Below are 18302 nucleotides of genomic sequence, written 5' to 3' on the forward strand. Positions count from 1 at the left end.
TTAATAGGCACAACAAAATGTACAGTTTACAAGAAATGGCTGAAGTTACATTAAGTTAGTAGCAAAATTAAATTTTAAAGTGTATGGAGCAAAAATGTGTACTTACAAATAGAGAAGAAACAGTGGAAAAACAAGGATTCACCAGACCCATGTGATTTTTACATACACAGTAAATCTTTTTGCAATAACCAAGACAGCAACAGGCATGAGTAAAGTATATGAAGACTACATGATCAATGCTTTTTCACACTTCTTGATTATTGACAATACAATGTCAAGAAAACTGATATTGGAATGAATTAACTATCAATATCCTCATTAAGGCTGTATTGTTTCTATACATTTACACCAACTAAAAGTATATAGGTTAATAATAACAGTAATATACATAAATCACATTCAGCTATAGATTTTGCATTAATATGCTTCACTACAAAAACATAAAATGTTATTGTGTAGCAGCAAGTGATTATTCAGTTTTTTGACAGATGCTCACATGCTTGAGTGCTTTGTACATATCTATTATTCTTTGTCTGAACACATTCTGGCCGATCCCAAGAGTGACAGTGGTCCCAGATATGAAGAAAGTACTGATGCTAAACCAGATATATTTGTCAATATACTTCCCAGAGTACTCAGCAACAAAAACTTCACATAGTGCATAACTGGCAAAGAGGAAGAACAAAACTCCTTGGAATATGCCAGTGATGGTAACTCTCATCTGACTCCGAAGTCGTGTTGCAGAGAAGGAAGTGCCCATTTTCCCCAAGTTTTTCATGTGTTTGTGAAGGTAGCACACTGTGGAGAAACTGCTCAGCACTGTTACACATAACATTACAGCATAATGCAACAGGGTCATATAGAATGAAAATGCGTATGACTCTTCCAGACCCCCCCAGATGGTCATATTAAAAAAAGAATCAGAACTATGATGCACTATTTCATTTATTAAATACATAAACACAACATAAAAAATTCTAGTTAACATTGTGATCAAGATGTCAGTACCCAAAAGCACATAGATGGTAGACTTAATGTTTCTTTTTACCCAGTGAAACAGAGCAGATTGAGCAGGCACAATCTGGATGTAGTAGTAGAAATTCAGCCACACGTAGCCAACCATGCTGCAGTCCACAGTGAAACCAGTGATCAATTCACAGATGACCACAATCATAGAGTATTCTTTGGCTAACTCAAGTAATCCCTGTATGGTCAAGGAAACACAATATGAAAGTAAGCACAAAATAAGAAATCCAAGAAGCATGGTCAAAGGCTGTTTCTTCTGGCCAGTCTGAGGTGGAAAACTCAAACAAAAAACATAAAAAACATTTACAATTATGTTCAAAGGATTAAGTAAACCACTGATAATTGTCATGGCCAGTAAATTACTCTCCATTTTATTTATAAAAGTCCCTGGACTATTCTTGTACGATATCTCTGAGTCTGTGCCTCACATAGTTTGAAGTTAAAATTGTACAAGCTTTGAATTTATTGAAATGGTGCTCAGGTAATGGACTGTAGCAGCACGAAGGTGCACCCTAGGTATACGAAAACCACAACTATCAACTGAGACATCAGAGATCTGCTCTTCTTCGAAAGTGATTTATTATTTGGTTAATTGAAGCCTACATGAAAATGACCAGAAACAAAGATACTGAGGAGGCTATTGCAAACTTATTAATCACCTGATTGTTGATGGGGAAAGTTTGGAGCTTGCAGTATTATCCACCGATGTGTTTTAACCAGTTAAAAATATTTACTATCCTTTGCTTAAACACAGACTGCCAAACCCAAGTGTGACAGTGGTACCCTGTATGAATAAAGTGGTGATTGTTAAAATGGCAACTGAAGTCTCAGAAACAGACTTCACTGTCTGTGAGCACAGGGTGGACAGGCTGCTTACCACTATTACAGCTAAATTCAGTAAGAAATGAGTTGAGGTTAAGAGAGTTATAATCAAAAATGTCTCTCGGCTGGCCTGGGAGCACTTCGGGATCCTCCCATGACCACAGTCCCTCTTGATGATGCCCAGGAAACATTAAGCAAAAAAGTGAATAAGAATGATGTTTAATAATGTCAGTAACAAGATGAGACAAGATAATTTATTTATTATAACATTTTGTTTTAGACCAATAGCCAATATTCAAAATTGTACCAATCAGTATATTGGCAGAATTTAGTTTGGTTCTATGATGTTTGTGGGTCCTTGTTCCTGCTTTTCAAGTTTTTAGCCATGTTTTCATTGGTTCTAGATAGAGCAGTATGGTTTGTCTAAAATGAACTAGCTTTCAAAGAGGTCTAGCCCTCTTTAGCTACAGGTCTGCTAAGAAAGAGCTACACAGCACAAAGATTGAACAAGAGAGAACTCAGATGTTAAATTGTGATGCTGAGGCATTTAGAGGTAGTGTAAATGCAGAAAAAGATGGCAATTAACTTGGGATTACTAAAGGTCTTTTTGCCAGTTAGATCCACCTTATAATTAAAAAGTATACAATAGTACAATTAGAGGACCCCTGCCCCTGGACCAGGAGCCTTGCCTGAAGACTGACTCAAACTCTATGCTTAAAAGCAAGCTGGTCTGGAGTACCAGAACACATGGCTTTCGTTATAATATGGGACTTAGACTGAGAGAGGTAGACAAATGAACCAGTCCCACTAGAACTAGTCCTAAGACTTGAGTTATAAAATACTAGTATTTAGGATACTTATCATAGTTTATATAAGGGGTGTCAAACTCAGTTTGGTCTGGGAGCCGTATCCAACCTACTTTGATCCCAAAGGGGCCGGATCAGAAAACTCATGGCATATACACCCCAAAAATAGCAATAAATTCAAATATTTGTGCTGAGAAATGCAAATCTATTACAGAAATCTTATTTAATTGATGAACTCTTTCTTTTACAAAATATTATCATATTATGAACAACCTGAAACTTTAAGGAAAATGCAATTTCAACACAATATTTTAACAATAACTTGTATGCAAATAGGAATAAGTCAATTTTTCTTGGAAAATCCTGCACTCGGCGTCCACTTTTCCCATTTTTGACATTTTGATGATGAGGGTGTCTTGGAGGGTTTGGAAAACAGGCAAGTCTTCATTTGTGCCTGCTCTGATGGGAGAGGCCACGCACAGAGGCGCTGGAGACACTGCTATGCTAAGCGGCATAGAAAATTACCAGTATTTTAATAGAAAATATAGTTAAAATATTTTAGTAGAAAATCAGCTGAGGGCCAGATTAAAGATCTTGGAGGGCCGTATGTTTGACACCCCTGGTTTATATAATATAGGCTTGCAGAATGGTGTAATATCAGTAAAAGAGAAATATTGAGAAAATAAACAGCCATAAATCTTTTGGTCACTTTTTTATGAATACAAAGAATCTGAGAGGTCTTTGATTCCATTTGTTTAAAATAAACATTATTCAACACTTTTTACATGAAAAGGTTACTCTCACATACACATTTATACACATTGTATGACCAAATCATTATTCAGTCTTTTGACAGATGCTCACACACTTGAGCACTTTGTACATATCTACAATCTTTTGTCTAAACACATTCTGGCCAATCCCAAGGGTGACAGTGGTTCCAGATATGAAGAAAGAAGTGATGGTAAGTGTTATTCTTGCACCTAAAAAAAAATCTGAAAACATGGCAGTAAAACCATTACACAGTAAATAACTGACATAAAAAAAGAAGAGCACTCCTTGGAACATGCCAGTGATGGTGACTCTCATCTGACTTCGAAGTCGTGTTGCAGAGATGGAAATGCCCAGTTTTCTGATGTTTTTCATGTGTTTGTGAAGGTAACACACTGTGGACAAACTGCTCATCATTGTTACACATAACATCGCAGTATAATGCATCATGATCATACAGAATGAAAATCGGTCAGACTGTTTTATATCAGATGTGCCTGCTGTTTTATTTAAATGAAAACCTGATATTTCTGTTACATATGAGACAAATATGTTTATTCTACTTATTATTGTTACAAAGACATCAATACTCAAAAGCACATAGATGGTAGACTTAATGTTTCTTTTTACCCAGTGAAACAGAGCAGACTGGGCAGGTACAATCTGGATGTAGTAGTAGAAATTCAGCCACACGTAGCCGGCCATGCTGTAGTCCACAGTGTAAAATAAAATAAATCTGAAGATGGAAATAAAAACTGTGTGTTGGCTGAATAGTTCCAATATAGAAAAGGAAGCACAATAAGAGACTATGCACAAAATCTGATTTGTGAGAAGGACTGTAAGAGGCTGCTTTCTTTGTCCAATGCCTGGTGGAAAAATTAAACAAAAAGCATAGAAAAGGTTTATGATTAGGATGAAAAAAAGAAGCAAACCATTGATTATTCTACTAGTCCCTAACGGCATAGGAATTAAATAGCTCATTTTAGTTAAAAAAAAAAAAATGCCCCAGACTATCTGTATGTGTGTATGTTTGTATATAACAAACTCTAAAGCACTGACTTTATAGAGAAATTAAGCTGGTTGTAATGGACCATTAACAATGCACCTGCAGCAAGAAAGCTGTATTAGCTCACACGTTCAGAGAGATGGTTCTTGTATAAAATGATTTGGTTAATGGGAAAGAAATTCAAATTAGAATACTTGCTACATTTTATTCCTGTTTGTTACAAATGGGTGCTACAGGTTAAAGGTGTACTGTGCAACATTTGTAGTCAAGGGTTCGCCACCTGGTGTCTCCATGGAATATCCGTGGAGACAAGCAGGTGGCGGAACGGTACTTGGCCTGACTGTGGTGTTTTATTGTTTTGTCAACTGAAAATAAGATGGGTATTTGTTTTAATTCTTTACTTATAGGCAAAAATAAATGCATAAATCAAAATAAGTAAATAGCATTAACTCATGTAACAAAATACATATTTTTTTAATATATATATAAATAGGAGCTGAAAGGTTTACCACGTTCATTTTAATTTCAAATGTACTTGTCTGTGCCATGTACTGGTGATGACAAACAAATGTAAACAATTTGTGTGCAAGCATAACTGCAAATACAGTAAAAAGTAGCAACAAATGTTATTATTAGAATTATTACCACAATAAATTACAAATTAACAAGGTTTTTTCATGACTAAAGCAGACTTTTTAAATAAATCAAATCAGATTACATTGACAGGCATTTTTTGAAATTGTGAAACATAATTATTAGGGCTGGGCAAAATTATTTTTTTTTTTAATCGCAATTAATTGCATAAGTTCGAGCAATTAATCACTATTAATCGCATGTTATACTCAAAACCAATTAATGAATTAAAAAGTAGAGTATAGCGCTCTTTTATTGGAAATATAAATGAAAGAGCCAAACATTTGTTGTGCAAACAGCATTTCTTTCACAGGGGAATCCTCAGAGCCTTCAAGGTATTCTGAAGGCACAAGAAAAAATATTGAATGGACGTTTGTACTACAATATATTTATTGAATATTTTTTATGCTGTGAGTAATGAACTCTACACTAGTAATAATTTCTAGATCAGTGTTATAAACTTGGACTGATATTTCTTAGGAAACAAAGGGTTAATATAATGGAATGGAAATGGACCAATCACATTTTTTCTTCCAATGGTATCTGGGTAAATCAGTTACTCCAGCACTGAACTAAAGAAATAAGCTCAGCTCAGAGCGCACGGCTGGTTATTTTTAACTTAAATAATTACTACTACTAATTAACTTAATTATTTTTAAGTTATTTTTATCTTAACCCTAATGTTGTGTTTGAGTGTTTGACGTTAACACTGTGAATGAACAACTACTCATTTTATGTTAACACTGTGACTCAACAACTACTTATTTTATACAGCACTGTCATAGTTGAAATAACTCTTTACTATGTTGAAACATATCTGGATTTTCTTCACTTTACTCACAACGACACCATCACCATGAATTTAACACTTTTGAATTTGCTGTGTAGACAGTATTACTACATAGAAAACATGTACATGTGTAGTGATTCTACTTAAAAGTTTTAGTAAGGTGTCGATACCAAAAGCACATAAATAGTAGATTTAATGTTTTACCCAGTGAAACAGGGCAGATTGAGCAGATACAATTTGGATGTAGTAGTAGAAATTCAGTCACATATAGCTGACCATGCTGTAGTCCACAGTGTAATCAATTATACATGAAAGTATGAATACAAATTCATTGAATGAATAAGCCATAGATGCCTTCTATAACTAAGAGAACACAACAGAAATGGGTGCACAAAATAAGAAATCCAGGAAGCATTATCAGAGGCAGTTTTCTCTGTCCATTCTGAGGTGGAAAAATCACACAAAAAGCATAAAACACATTTACGATTATATGGAAAAAAAAAGAAGTGACCCAATGATTATTCTAGCAGCTAATAATGGCATAACAATATATTTGCTCATTTTAGTTTAGGCGATGGCTTTGTTATGTCTCTGTGGAACCTACTCTGTACTGTGAACTCTTTAGCACTGCTTTTATAGAGGAATATGAAGCTCATGTAATGGACCGTGACAGTGCCCCCTACTGAGGAACACCACCTAACACAACCACAGCCTCCGCTCACATATTCTTGTGAGTGGATGTTGTAGCTTTAGAGGTGATTCAGTCTTTGCCTTAGACCAAAAGTAAAGTTACTTTTCAACTTTCTGTCAAGTTGAATCCACTGAGAAATTAAACAAATAAATAATAAAACACATTTTATTCTTAAATTAGCACATCTGACTAAAACGTCAGTATAAAGCATAATACGTTACCAAAAATATATGTCTGACTCAAACACAAAGTAAATTACAACTTCTACAGTCAAACACAGAAATAGCACAGCTACAGATCCTTAAAGCAACAGGTTGAACCTCACATAAATCTTATGACCCAGGCTTAAATAAAATACATTAGAACATACAGTACTCAGTCCATGTCCAGTCCATGGATAACTGTGAAAAAGACTTCTGCTGTCATAAACCTACATAATGGTGACTGTTAGATTTTGCATTTATTGTTGGCATTCTGAAGAGGAATTTTGAAATAGTTGCCTTCCAAATCTGTTCACAATTATGAAATAAAATTGACCCTATATTAACTTTTCTGAAGTGATAATTAGTCTTGTTCATTACATAAAAGAGCTGCAACAGGCTTTCCCACTGTTCATTTGGCTTTCAAATGTTTCCACACAGTTGTCACATTTTTACATCTTTGTGCTACGCATTGGTGATTGCAAACAAATCCAAGAAATTTGTTTGCAGCCCTACATGTAAATACACAATAATAAAAAGTATAGATTTATGCCTTTTGATTTGAATGTGTTTTGTTTAATGGTTAAAAGTAGTCCCTTCTTCTGGAGTCATCACTGATAAAGGAGGGGTTCCACTGAGCGGGGTAGATGCAGGAGTGACGGGACCCAGGGAGCCCAGTGAACGGGTACAGGCCGTTCCTCTCCAGGTCTGCATTACGTAATGCAGGCTAAAAAAAAGACATACAAATTCAGGTGACTGATTATATTAAACTTGATAATAATAAATAACTGGTCCATTTCTCTCCACTTACAGAGTAATAAATGTCAGTCATTTGAAGCAGATTCTTGGTGCTGCCATTTTCTTGCATCTCTATTGTTTCTCTTCCCCACTCCATGGATATACGGTTGGTTTTAGGGAAGTCTGCATAAGGTGACATTTGCAAGTCTCCACTCTTAAAGATTATTTTGTTTATGTCATTCTTATCTCTTCTGGAAAGACAAGAACAATTAGAACCCAAAATAAAAATACTCTAGAAATAAATAAGGAAGTGACAGATTATCATGCCATGCTATTTATTATTATAGGTAATTACATCTTAATCAGTTACTATAAAGCATGAAGTTTTAATACATAAAGAACAAATGCTTTAAAGAATGATTCAGGCCTAGTAACTACTTTATTAATACTCTAAAATAACTTCTAACCCCTTAACTAAAAGGCCTATATTATGCAAAAGTGACTCCTGTCAAGTGATCTTAAAACCATGTTATAATGCTGCTACTTCCTCAAAAACAAACCTGGAGTTGTGTTCATTCACACGTGTTTGAGTAATCCTATCATTAGTCTGTCTACATCTCCAAAGCTCCAAATGCTTTGTTCCACCTTGTGATGTCATGTAGTGGTAATTTTCAAGTTAACAGTTACATTTTACCTTTAGCTCAGTAGAGATTCGTAATTCCTGGGCTGAAATGATCCAAATTATTCTAGTGAAGGTGTTTGGAGTAAAAAAAAAAAACACAGTGGAGCACTTCCTGTATTTCCACATGACATCACAAGATGGAAAAGAGTGTTTTCTGTTTGAGAGAAGAACTCTTAGCCTAAATATTCAGGGTGTGTGTGTTAAACATGTGTGATTTTAACAAAATACCAATAGGAATAATGAGGAAACAACATTACAGCATAGATCATAAAATAGTATAATATGGGCCCTTTAAAACACTAAACCTGAATCATTTTAATAAAGTATTTGTTTATTATGAATTAAGTCTTTGTTCCTGCTTTATTAAGGCTGCTCTTTACATTATCATTGTAGGTCTTACTTGAAACAGGTAACTATGAGGGCGATGATTAGAATGAGCAGAATGCCTCCCCCTGCAGGTGAAACCACGACTGCTATTAGTTTATAAACTGTAAAAAAAAAGTGATCATTTATTTGTGGTCTTTCCTCATTCACACAAAGGAAATTGTATATATTTCAGGACTTACAATTTCCACAGTTAAATCCACCAAAACCAAACATGCACCTGCAATGTTAAAATATACTGTGAGAAATTACCTGAGTGGAAGTTATATAACTATAAATCATAAACAATATACTGTTTAAATATATTAATATAGCAAACTTACGGTACACATGTCCCATTTTCCAGTTTAAATCCATCTCCACATTCTAGACAAGCAAAAACATAACGATAGGGAAAGAGAATTGCCAATAATTGTAACTTATCACTGGAAAGTTTAATAAAGAAGTATACAGCTGTTTCATAATATCATGTATTATTATTTTTTTACTAGGTAATGTAAAGAAAGACGGTACCTAAACAGGACAAGTCTTCAGGATTGTGCTTATAGTATCCCTGCAGGCACTGACAGGAGGCAGTGCCGCTGTTGTCTGTGCAAGTGGAGCGCTCTGTGTTACACTGAGTCTGCTGAGCCACACACAAACTCTCAACTGAAACAACAAAACAGAAGAACACAATCATTGCTAAACTGCTTATGACAGGTTAAACTACTTATTTCATTAAAACACAGCAAACATAATTTTATTTAAGATTTTGCCTTAACCTAATTTGTATTATACTTATGTCACCCCAAAAGTGATAAAAGTAGAGGTAATTTCAACACACCTTTATTTTCTTGGTGCACTAAGCAACTATTCTGGAGATGTTATTGAATTACCTGGAATGTTAATTAGAATAGCATTAATGCTATTTACCTCCATGGAAACAAAAAGGTGACATCTTAGCTCATCTCACTTAGAAAAATTATGTTACTGCTAACACTGAAAGAATAGACATATGCAAATAATACTAGAAAATCCCTTCAATCAGACAGCACCCTCTAGTGGTTAAAACATAGTAATACACAGTTTTGTTTTTACCATGGTATGTGAGCTGATGTTGTAGCACCATGTGGCAGTGAGCCAAAGAGGAGTTGCACTTTGCCAGGGACATTTGGATACTGTTGTAGACCTCAGAGCTTGTCACATCAGCAGAGATGGAAAACATGTTCACCGCAAAAATACGGACCCTGTCTTCCTCTCTGTGGGGAATCAGTTTTTATTTCAAATCAAATCAAAAACAAAATGTTGAGTACTAAACTCCAATAAGTGCTTTACTTACTTTTTGCTAAGTGTAGAGCGACTGTACCCTTGAAGCACCGACAATGAAGCATTGAGCTGAAGTAAGAAAAAGGAAAGAGATGTCAGACCTTAAAAGCCTTAATTACATTAAAAATATTTATATCTTCTTACCAGTTGTATTATTTCTCTCTGGATTTCATGCATGGTTGCACTTTTGAAAATAACAGTGTCATGAGGATGTCTGTTCACACTAAAAGTTCCAAGAAATGTCTTTGCTATAGAAAAAAACAGACATAAACCCATATAACTAATAATAAAATGTAAGTAGTAGTAGTAGTGATTTTTTTTTTCTTCAGTTACGTACTTAATAGATTGTTACAGACAGTCTATGTAATAGTCTATATAATACAATTAAAATGTACAAGATACAAGAAAATAGAATAATGTGTTTTTTAAAGTGAGTGTATTACCTTTGGTGCAGGTCCGGCCATCCTCCAGGTCAAAGCCCAGCGGACACTCACAGCTGAAGGAGCCTCTTGTGTTCACACACCTGGAGCCAACAGGGCAGGGGTCCCGCTCACACTCATTTACATCTGCACACACAAACACATCCCTTAAAAATAAACATCCACTGTACTGCACACCAACAAGAAAAACAGACCTTCTTTACTGAATTCACAGGAAGACTCCCTGATTTTGGAAAAATATCTAAGAACAGTGTGAATGATTACAAGTAGATTAGCAATTTATGTTTTGATAGTAGGATTCTTCTTCATAGTGCAAAATGTAAGCCAATCCAAAAGAAGTGACACTTCAGTCAGGACACCTTAAGGGCTGAACAATTTGAATCTAAATTATCATTTTTCCCATTGCAATTAGATTTGTGATTGATGTTTGAATAATAGGAACTGAAATATGAACTGACAAACTAATACAAAAATCACATTTCAGAAAATGTTTGTACATTTCTAAACTACAAGATAAGCAGTTTTATGCAGAATAAAACAGAATATAATGCTGTTTGTGGACAAAATAATGGTACATTAAAAATTGTAGCTTTTGTGATTGGCTTATTACATCCATGCGAATTTATTTCGATTCAATAGCGATTAAACTTACTGAATGTGAAGAAACGCACCTTCGTTGCAGGTTGGTCCAGTCCAGGCTTGTTGACAGTGGCAGGTGAACTCATGCCCTACATAGTTTACACACATCCCTCCATTCATACAAGGATTGGACACACAGGGGTTTCCTAGTAAATTAAGTGAATACAATTAATATTAACGCTAATATAGTGCCAAAAAAAATAGACCAAAAGACATTGTCAGTGAGTTCAACCAAGCTATATTTGCTTTCCTGTTTTCTGTTTATGTTAGGGTGCAATTATGGATGTCACAATATCAAAGTTTAGTGCTACAATGCAGTAATTGTGACAAGAAATATTACAATTTTAGGACTAATCTCCAGTGAAATCCTTAACTTTCTTTCAACTCCATTGTTTAATTATACATAAACCATCCCTCAAATATGTGAAAAGCTTTCTGAATGGATAAAGTAACATAAAGTGACATAAAAAGCCAGATAAAAAGGACATTTTGGTTGATTTTTTCAAACTATAGACTGAAATTTTTGCTTCTAAAATTACTATCATTAGTTCATATTCTACAATTTTTTTGTGACTCAAACAGTGCCAATGATCAAATTACCAAAAAATCATGACATATATACCCACAATTTCTAGGTCAATTTGAAGTTTTAATTTTAAAATAAATACATTTACATATAACTAGGCCTATCACGATAATTACTATATTGACTAATCATTCAGTATATAATCAAACTGGAACAATACAGTTTTGGGGTCAGTATTTATTGAGAATACTTTTTCTTTGCACAAAAGGGAAATTGTTGGTTATTTTTTGGATATATGATAAGATTTTGAGCCATAGAAGGTTCAGTTAATAACAAAGTGTGGACATTTCTGCTATTTATTTATTGCAGTTAATGATTTTTAAAATACTAAAATACTTTTTGTGGTATAAATCTACTCTTGGGTTATTGTGTCAGGGATATAAATAAGTTTCATTATTATCATGTATAATTACTTCAGCAATATATCAAACTTTAAAATTAGTTATCGTGACAGGTCTACAAACAAAAAAGAACATGATAAAAAGAAATGCAAGAGGTACTAACTTGGAGGTTGTGGTAGAGGTTGGATTGCAGTTGATACTGTGGTGACCATTGGAGTCCTCTCCCTTCCAGCCCACTTGTGCGTGGTGTGGGTCTCTGTGCTCTGAGTTGGGGTCCCATTTGTGGATGTTGTCGTGATAACTTGGCTATGAACGGCAGTGGTTACTTCCAGGGGACTTGTGCTCGTCTCAGGCTGCAGAGTGGTCTTTTTAGTTGGGAACTTTGTGGAAGGTTTTGGGGTGTACTTGGATACTACATTTGGAGCAGGGTGAGTTGTAGTACTCTGCTGTTCTGGCAAAGATGCTTTGGTAGAAAGTATTGTAACGATGTTGACAACTGTTGTGTGTGTTTGGGAGGCTATAGTGGTGGAGTGGATTGTGGTAGGTTTTGATGTTGAAGTGGGAGACAGTGGGGCACTTGTGGTGGAGACAGTGGCCTGAGAAGTGTCTTCCTCTGGTAGCTGAGATCTGTGGAAGAATGCAACAAAACATCAGAAAATAAGCTGTGAATATACAGTCACACAAACCCAGGAACTAATGTAGTGTATGTATAAATGTCATATATAAAATATGTTTACGAGACACTGTGTGGTAATGTGTGATAAAACACCAAAAAACAAAAACAAAAAAAAACACAATTTCTGCAACAGGTCAGACAGGTTAGACCATCTCAAAGTGGAAAGGACAATATGACAAACATTGATCAGATTTTTTTTCTCATCTTTTGGGTCAATCTTGATTTTTGTCTCTTATTAAAAACAAATAAAAATTACTTTCAGAATTATTTCACTCAACATAAACAAAGCAAACACAATGATTAGAAAAAAACATTTCATATGCAATATAAGCTCATATTTGTGTATACATTGATTGTATTGACAAATATGTACCTTTCTGTTACTGTGTCAGTTATTGTTGTGGGGAAAACTTCTGTAACCAGCATTTCAGTCAGAGAGTTATCCGTCCTGCTGATGACAGTAGGGGGCACTGTAATAAGGCCAATGTCCACCTTATCCTCTTCAGTTTTGGATGGGACCCCTTCTGTGCCCTGCTGGTTCTGAGTGCTCATACTATGGACCTCAGTTGAAACTTGAGTAGATGTTTCGTAAGAACTCACCTCATGATCTGTGCCTGAGGCGTTTGTGGGTAAAATGGGAGGAGAGAGCATAGGAGGTGTTGAAGATATTACAAATTCAGTCTGGCCTATGCTCTGCTCTGTTACAGTAAAAGATGACGTCAAATTGGATGTCACTTCTGAAGTAAATGTTTGTTGATTTTCTGTAGCATTTATTGAAGTTTCTGTCCTACTAGATGATACAGGATGTCCCATTTCTGAATAGGTTTCTCTAGAGTCGGTTTGGGGTTTTATGTCCATAACCTCAGTTTTGGGTAGAGAAATGGTGTGAGTATAATCTTCAGTCTCTGTAGTTTGCAGTGAAAGAGGCCATGTCGCAGATGGTTGATGGGAACTTGAGTCTTCGGTAAAAACAGAAGAGGTGCTATTGTTTTGAAAAGAGCTAATAGAAAGCAATGCCCTCTCCCCTGCCCTGCTCATAGTGGTTGATGTATATGCACTGTCTGTGTTTATGGCAGTTTGTGAAATAAAGTCTGTAACATCTCCAAGTCTTAGGGTGCTATCTGGACTGTCACGGGGCAAACTTGTATCCTCAGTTTCAGTCCAGGTCCAGACTCGAGGCTCCCAGGACACTGCAGGGGATCCCATGGGTGCCTGGCCTGTGTGGGTGCTGCCTGTTTCGTCACTGGTGTGGGTGCTGCTGTAGATAGCTTCAGTGGTGGAGGAGGAGGTGAGAGAGGAGGACAGAGGCTCAGTAGTCAGATTTGTGGATTCCAGTGAAATGCTGCTTCTTTCATCAAAGGTTTGTGTCTCAGCTGTGTATAAATACAAAAATAAGATAAATTACTAACATTATTAGTACAGTGTATTCAGACTTTACAGTAGTCTGGGTAAAGTTAAGTATAGGGATGGGACAAGATTGTGCACATATGAGGAAAATAATCTTGTGAGATTTTTTACATGTGTTTACAATGGGATTTAACAAAAAGTGTTAAATTGAGAAGATATAGTATTATAGCATTTCTGTGCTATAGTGGCAACAAAATATTACATAAAATAAATGAAAAATTGATAGAGACAAATTTCATTATTACAAATTCTGTGAAAATCCTGTCTAGTTCTTGTGCACCCAATCTCATATCTCACAAGAATTGTGTTTTGTCCCACCCATAGAAAAGTATGACTAAATGAGCTACACAGATGTCAAAATAACACATTTTAGTGTTAATATTACTGTGAGAAGAGCATCAACATATAACTTTAGTCCATGACCAAACAACAGTAGCTTAGTCATACACATTGCCTAATAGACAGACATTCCTCTAATATGTGACCAGCTGAAATCACACTTTCTAATAAAGTCAGTGAGACCTAAAGAAAAACCTTTACACTTTAATTACTTAAAATTCCCAAGATTATAATTTATTTATTTCTTACAATTATATTTTCTTTTGTAAAATCTTCACATCTATACCTAGCAAGTGCATGTTGTTGTGTCCTTGGGCAAGACACTTCACTACTTTGCAGTAGCATGTGGTGTGTGTGTATACTTCAGCTGTGGAAGGTAGAAAATATAAAGGAAAGGAAATGTTATTGTGGGTGTACTGTTTACTATATTAATATTGATTTTTATTGCAAATCAAAAGAGATTAGATTTGATTATGTCTTTTTGCCAGGAGAGGGCGCTCAAAACTCAAGCTTGAACTAACTTAAAAGCATGCTTCACAAATCCTATAATTTTGAAGATGCTGTCAGGGGAATTACTGCATTGTCCAAAAGTAAAATCTTTAGGTGGAGAACAATGGGAAATCACCGTTGCCAATGGTAGCAAAGACTTGAAGTACTAAATATGGAGTTGTCTGTGTCCTGTGGGACGGGGGCATTTCCTTCCTAAAGTGGAGCGAGTGCAGTGCTGGAAATGGGTGTGTGCGGCTGCTCATTGTCTTTGGTGCACTGTGTCACCCGCTGTATACGTGTTATTATCTCAGGGGTAGAAAGTTTGCTCTGCTTCACACTTTATAGGCCCATCTCCTTGCCCCAACACCTCTTGTACAACCAAGATACATTTTATGTGAAGTACATTTTATTTTTTCAGGCATATATGGAAATCTGAGTCTTTTGCTATTTTTGCTACGCTAATTGTATTGTAGTTGTCCATCAATAACGCTGAAGTCTGTTTAAGTGGAAGTCTGCCTGTTGGTGAACTCTAAAATGTAGGCTACTTTGGCATATTTTATTGTATTACCACTGAAACATGTATTTCAGTTCAGTGCACTTTATAATAATGAATGACATAATTTTATTTCAGTTAACTCGATTTTATTTTTGTTTTGGGTATAATTAACACTAGTAGACATTAGGTATAATGATGCACCTTTCTGATACTGGTATTGGATATTGGTGCCAATACTGAAAAAAATTGCTGGATCGGATATTGGCTTCTAAATATCGCGTCATCTCATATCCAGCTGGACATATTAGTATAAACTGATGTAATAAGATTATTTATTGGTCGTTCTTGGTACTGATCTCATAATGTTTGAACTTTTATTTATACAAAGTTGTTCAGTAGTTACTAGTGGGATAAATTGTAGCTACATAACATAACTGGATCAGTTTTGTCTTATATTTATTTTCAGCCTTTTTACTGGTACCCTGATATAATATAGCAGTAATATTACACAATTAAATGTATCATAATTATTTTATATTTCATTTTTGTTTGAAAATATAATTAATAATTGTTATACAAATAGACTAGTGGTGGTCTATGGATTGTAATAACAAAAAGTACATATTATTTTATTCATAAGCCAACAGTTCTTCTATCACCTAGTGCTTTTGACCGACTTCTAACAATCATAAAGCAATGCATGTATTAATTTGACTTTGCCTCTCACCGTTTCCTTCTTACTCTGTATAAATTATTCATAGAGATCTTAGAGAATGAAAAGGTCAATTTATTTTATGGTAGACAGCAAACCACAGAGGAGCATTCTGCTTGTTTCCATGTAGGTTGTGTTGCCACTAAACCAAGTTACAGGTCAGACTGGCAAAGGTAATGCTGCTCACAGTAAGACTGTAATAATATCACCCCAGCATGTGACAGAAAAGTTACAGAGTGCACTTTTAATTTAATTCCATTCCACTCATAAATCAAACATAATTTATTAGCATTTTGCAAAAAGAAATAAGTTAAGTGACTTTTACTTTTTTCTTTTTGCTTTCTTTGCATGTCTCCATTGTTTTATTCTGTGTCCTCGGTCTCAACAGTGGCACATATGACAGAGGAATGTGGAGTTGACAGTAAATTACAGAAATCCTCTGGTGATCCTCCCTCACATGGAGATGACACTTCCACTATATGACTGAGATGACTTTCTGTTTGTGAAGATGACGCTCTGTAGTTTTGGCCTCTGATGTCTGACCTACTCTAATTTTAAGTTGGAAAAGCTCTACACAGAGAAAAGTATTATTTGAAATAAATATAAGAATAGGTAGAGCTGGTGTTCCTGGGGATGATTCGACAGACAGTAGACTGACTAGTCCAGATTCTTCTCAGAATGGTTAGAAATAAGTGGTCACGGATTTCCATTGCCCAAGTGGCTGATGGTTCCCTTTTATCAAAGCTGGACAGAGAGAAATTAATTTAAAAAAAGTGCAAGGGCCCACACATGGTCCCTTGGAATGGTAAGGGACCATGTGTGACCATGGACCATGACTATAAGAAACAAGCTGTACGAATTATGTGTCTGTCTGAAGTTGACTCAGTAGGCGAATGTGAATCAAACCTTAAAGCAACGTCATTTATTCCATCAGGCCTAATTAACACTTTGCCTACTGTTTCACCAAGTTGCCTATTAAATATTTTTGGCATTTTTTGCCCAGAGCCGGCAGCCTGCTATGTAAATGTACCTGTTATAGCACCATAAACAATAAGAGGTCATGTTGAAAGTCCAGTGAAAGTTAAGTTAGATCATTTTTAAAAGTTGTATATCAGATTTGCAGGTGTTGAGTTAGGCCATAGTGTTTTCCCCATAAACTCCGGATGGCAGTGCGGGACGTGCACTTGCCGCCCCAGGCCTGCTCTTATCCTGCTGTTCTGGCTTACCAAAGTGTCCAGCGGTGGAGCTGAGCGGGAGCACCCGGTTTCCCTGTGATGCGGGCGGACTGTCGCTGTAGAGGGACGCTGCTTCGGTGAACACATCCTCCTGTGGAGTGGATGAAGAGTAAAAGTCTGTTGTTGTGGGGTTCGCGCTTTGGTTGTTTGGGGTCCATGCCCCGAGGGTCCCCGGCGCACACAGCGCGACCATCGACAGGGACAGTCCCAAGACGTGACTCCAAAACCACGCGTCTCTCATCGTCATACACGCGCCGAGAGAATCCATACAGTCGAATAAAGCTCGGAGTATCCTCCCGGGGACACCATGGAAAAGCACTATAGTTTGAGTGGAGTTTTAGGAATTTGGAAGCCTAAATCCTGGCAGATGTCCGGAGGAGGTCCGCAGCACCGCGACGCGGAGCGGAAGATACCAGAGCAACAGGCTGCAGCCAGTTATCACAGCCAAGAGCCCAGGGCCCGCCTCCTCCTCCAGTCCACACACACGCTGTGCCACTGCTCAGGCAGGGCCAACTGTGGACCAATGTCCCGTCTGTATTTAGGAATTGAGCCTACTTTTACTCAAACAGATTATTTTGGTATGCAGTACACACTCCAATAGACTAAAAGAAAGCATAGCCTGGTTTCGGATATGCAGACTATTTAGCCTATATGTATAACATATGTCTACATTTTAAAAAGAAAAGTAATAATTAGACTGATACCCAGTCAGCCTACTACCTTGACTATACTTATTTGATTATTGGCATTGTTTAGACAAGTTGGTCAATGTCAAACTATGATAAAATTGTGTTATGAGTAGTTGGTTTGGAGACTTCCAGTGTTGAAAAAGCATAGAGAAAATGATGCAGGTTTAACATATATAAAGAGGATGTGGTTTTCACACCTTCATCACCACTATGTAATATTTGCCAATAAAACTTAAACATTATCTAGCAGGGTAAATGAAGACAGCAAGGTACATAATGATCAATTTTCAATCAAATTTCAATGACATATTTTTGGTCTCTTGTTTAGGTCTATATGTAATACAAGATACTGTATGTCTGTGAGTGAGATTAGATTGTAATAATACAAATATAATCAAA

General features: G+C 36.1%; 2 protein-coding genes across 4 annotated transcripts; both read right to left on the reverse strand.

Annotated features, from left to right (window-relative positions):
• Window positions 1-469: 469 nt before the first annotated feature.
• Window positions 470-3857, reverse strand: LOC129407523 (uncharacterized). The gene is made up of 3 exons (XM_055148943.1): window positions 3693-3857; window positions 1009-1204; window positions 470-819 (listed from the first exon to the last, which is right to left on the reverse strand). Exons 1-3 carry the CDS (start codon window positions 3855-3857, stop codon window positions 470-472), a joined length of 711 nt encoding a protein of 236 aa, XP_055004918.1.
• Window positions 3858-6694: 2837 nt separating this feature from the next.
• heg1 (heart development protein with EGF-like domains 1) lies at window positions 6695-17617 on the reverse strand. Of its 3 annotated transcripts, none has more exons than XM_020920376.2 (14): window positions 17206-17617; window positions 12910-13909; window positions 12024-12487; window positions 10966-11043; window positions 10298-10420; window positions 9999-10102; window positions 9868-9923; window positions 9627-9787; window positions 9063-9197; window positions 8873-8915; window positions 8732-8769; window positions 8566-8653; window positions 7557-7734; window positions 6695-7472 (listed from the first exon to the last, which is right to left on the reverse strand). In XM_020920376.2, exons 1-14 carry the CDS (start codon window positions 17480-17482, stop codon window positions 7329-7331), a joined length of 2889 nt encoding a protein of 962 aa, XP_020776035.1. In that variant the 5' UTR covers window positions 17483-17617; the 3' UTR covers window positions 6695-7328. The 3 variants fall into 3 exon arrangements, with proteins under 3 accessions (XP_020776035.1, XP_020776033.1, XP_020776036.1); XM_020920374.2 differs by having other exon boundaries at window positions 10966-11079; XM_020920377.2 differs by lacking the exons at window positions 8732-8769; window positions 8873-8915 and having other exon boundaries at window positions 8566-8617; window positions 10966-11079.
• Window positions 17618-18302: the final 685 nt, after the last annotated feature.

The sequence above is a fragment of the Boleophthalmus pectinirostris genome, unplaced genomic scaffold, assembly GCF_026225935.1.
Source record: "Boleophthalmus pectinirostris isolate CB_2022bp ecotype Guang Dong unplaced genomic scaffold, ASM2622593v1 HiC_scaffold_1, whole genome shotgun sequence".
NCBI classification, from domain to species: domain Eukaryota; kingdom Metazoa; phylum Chordata; class Actinopteri; order Gobiiformes; family Gobiidae; genus Boleophthalmus; species Boleophthalmus pectinirostris.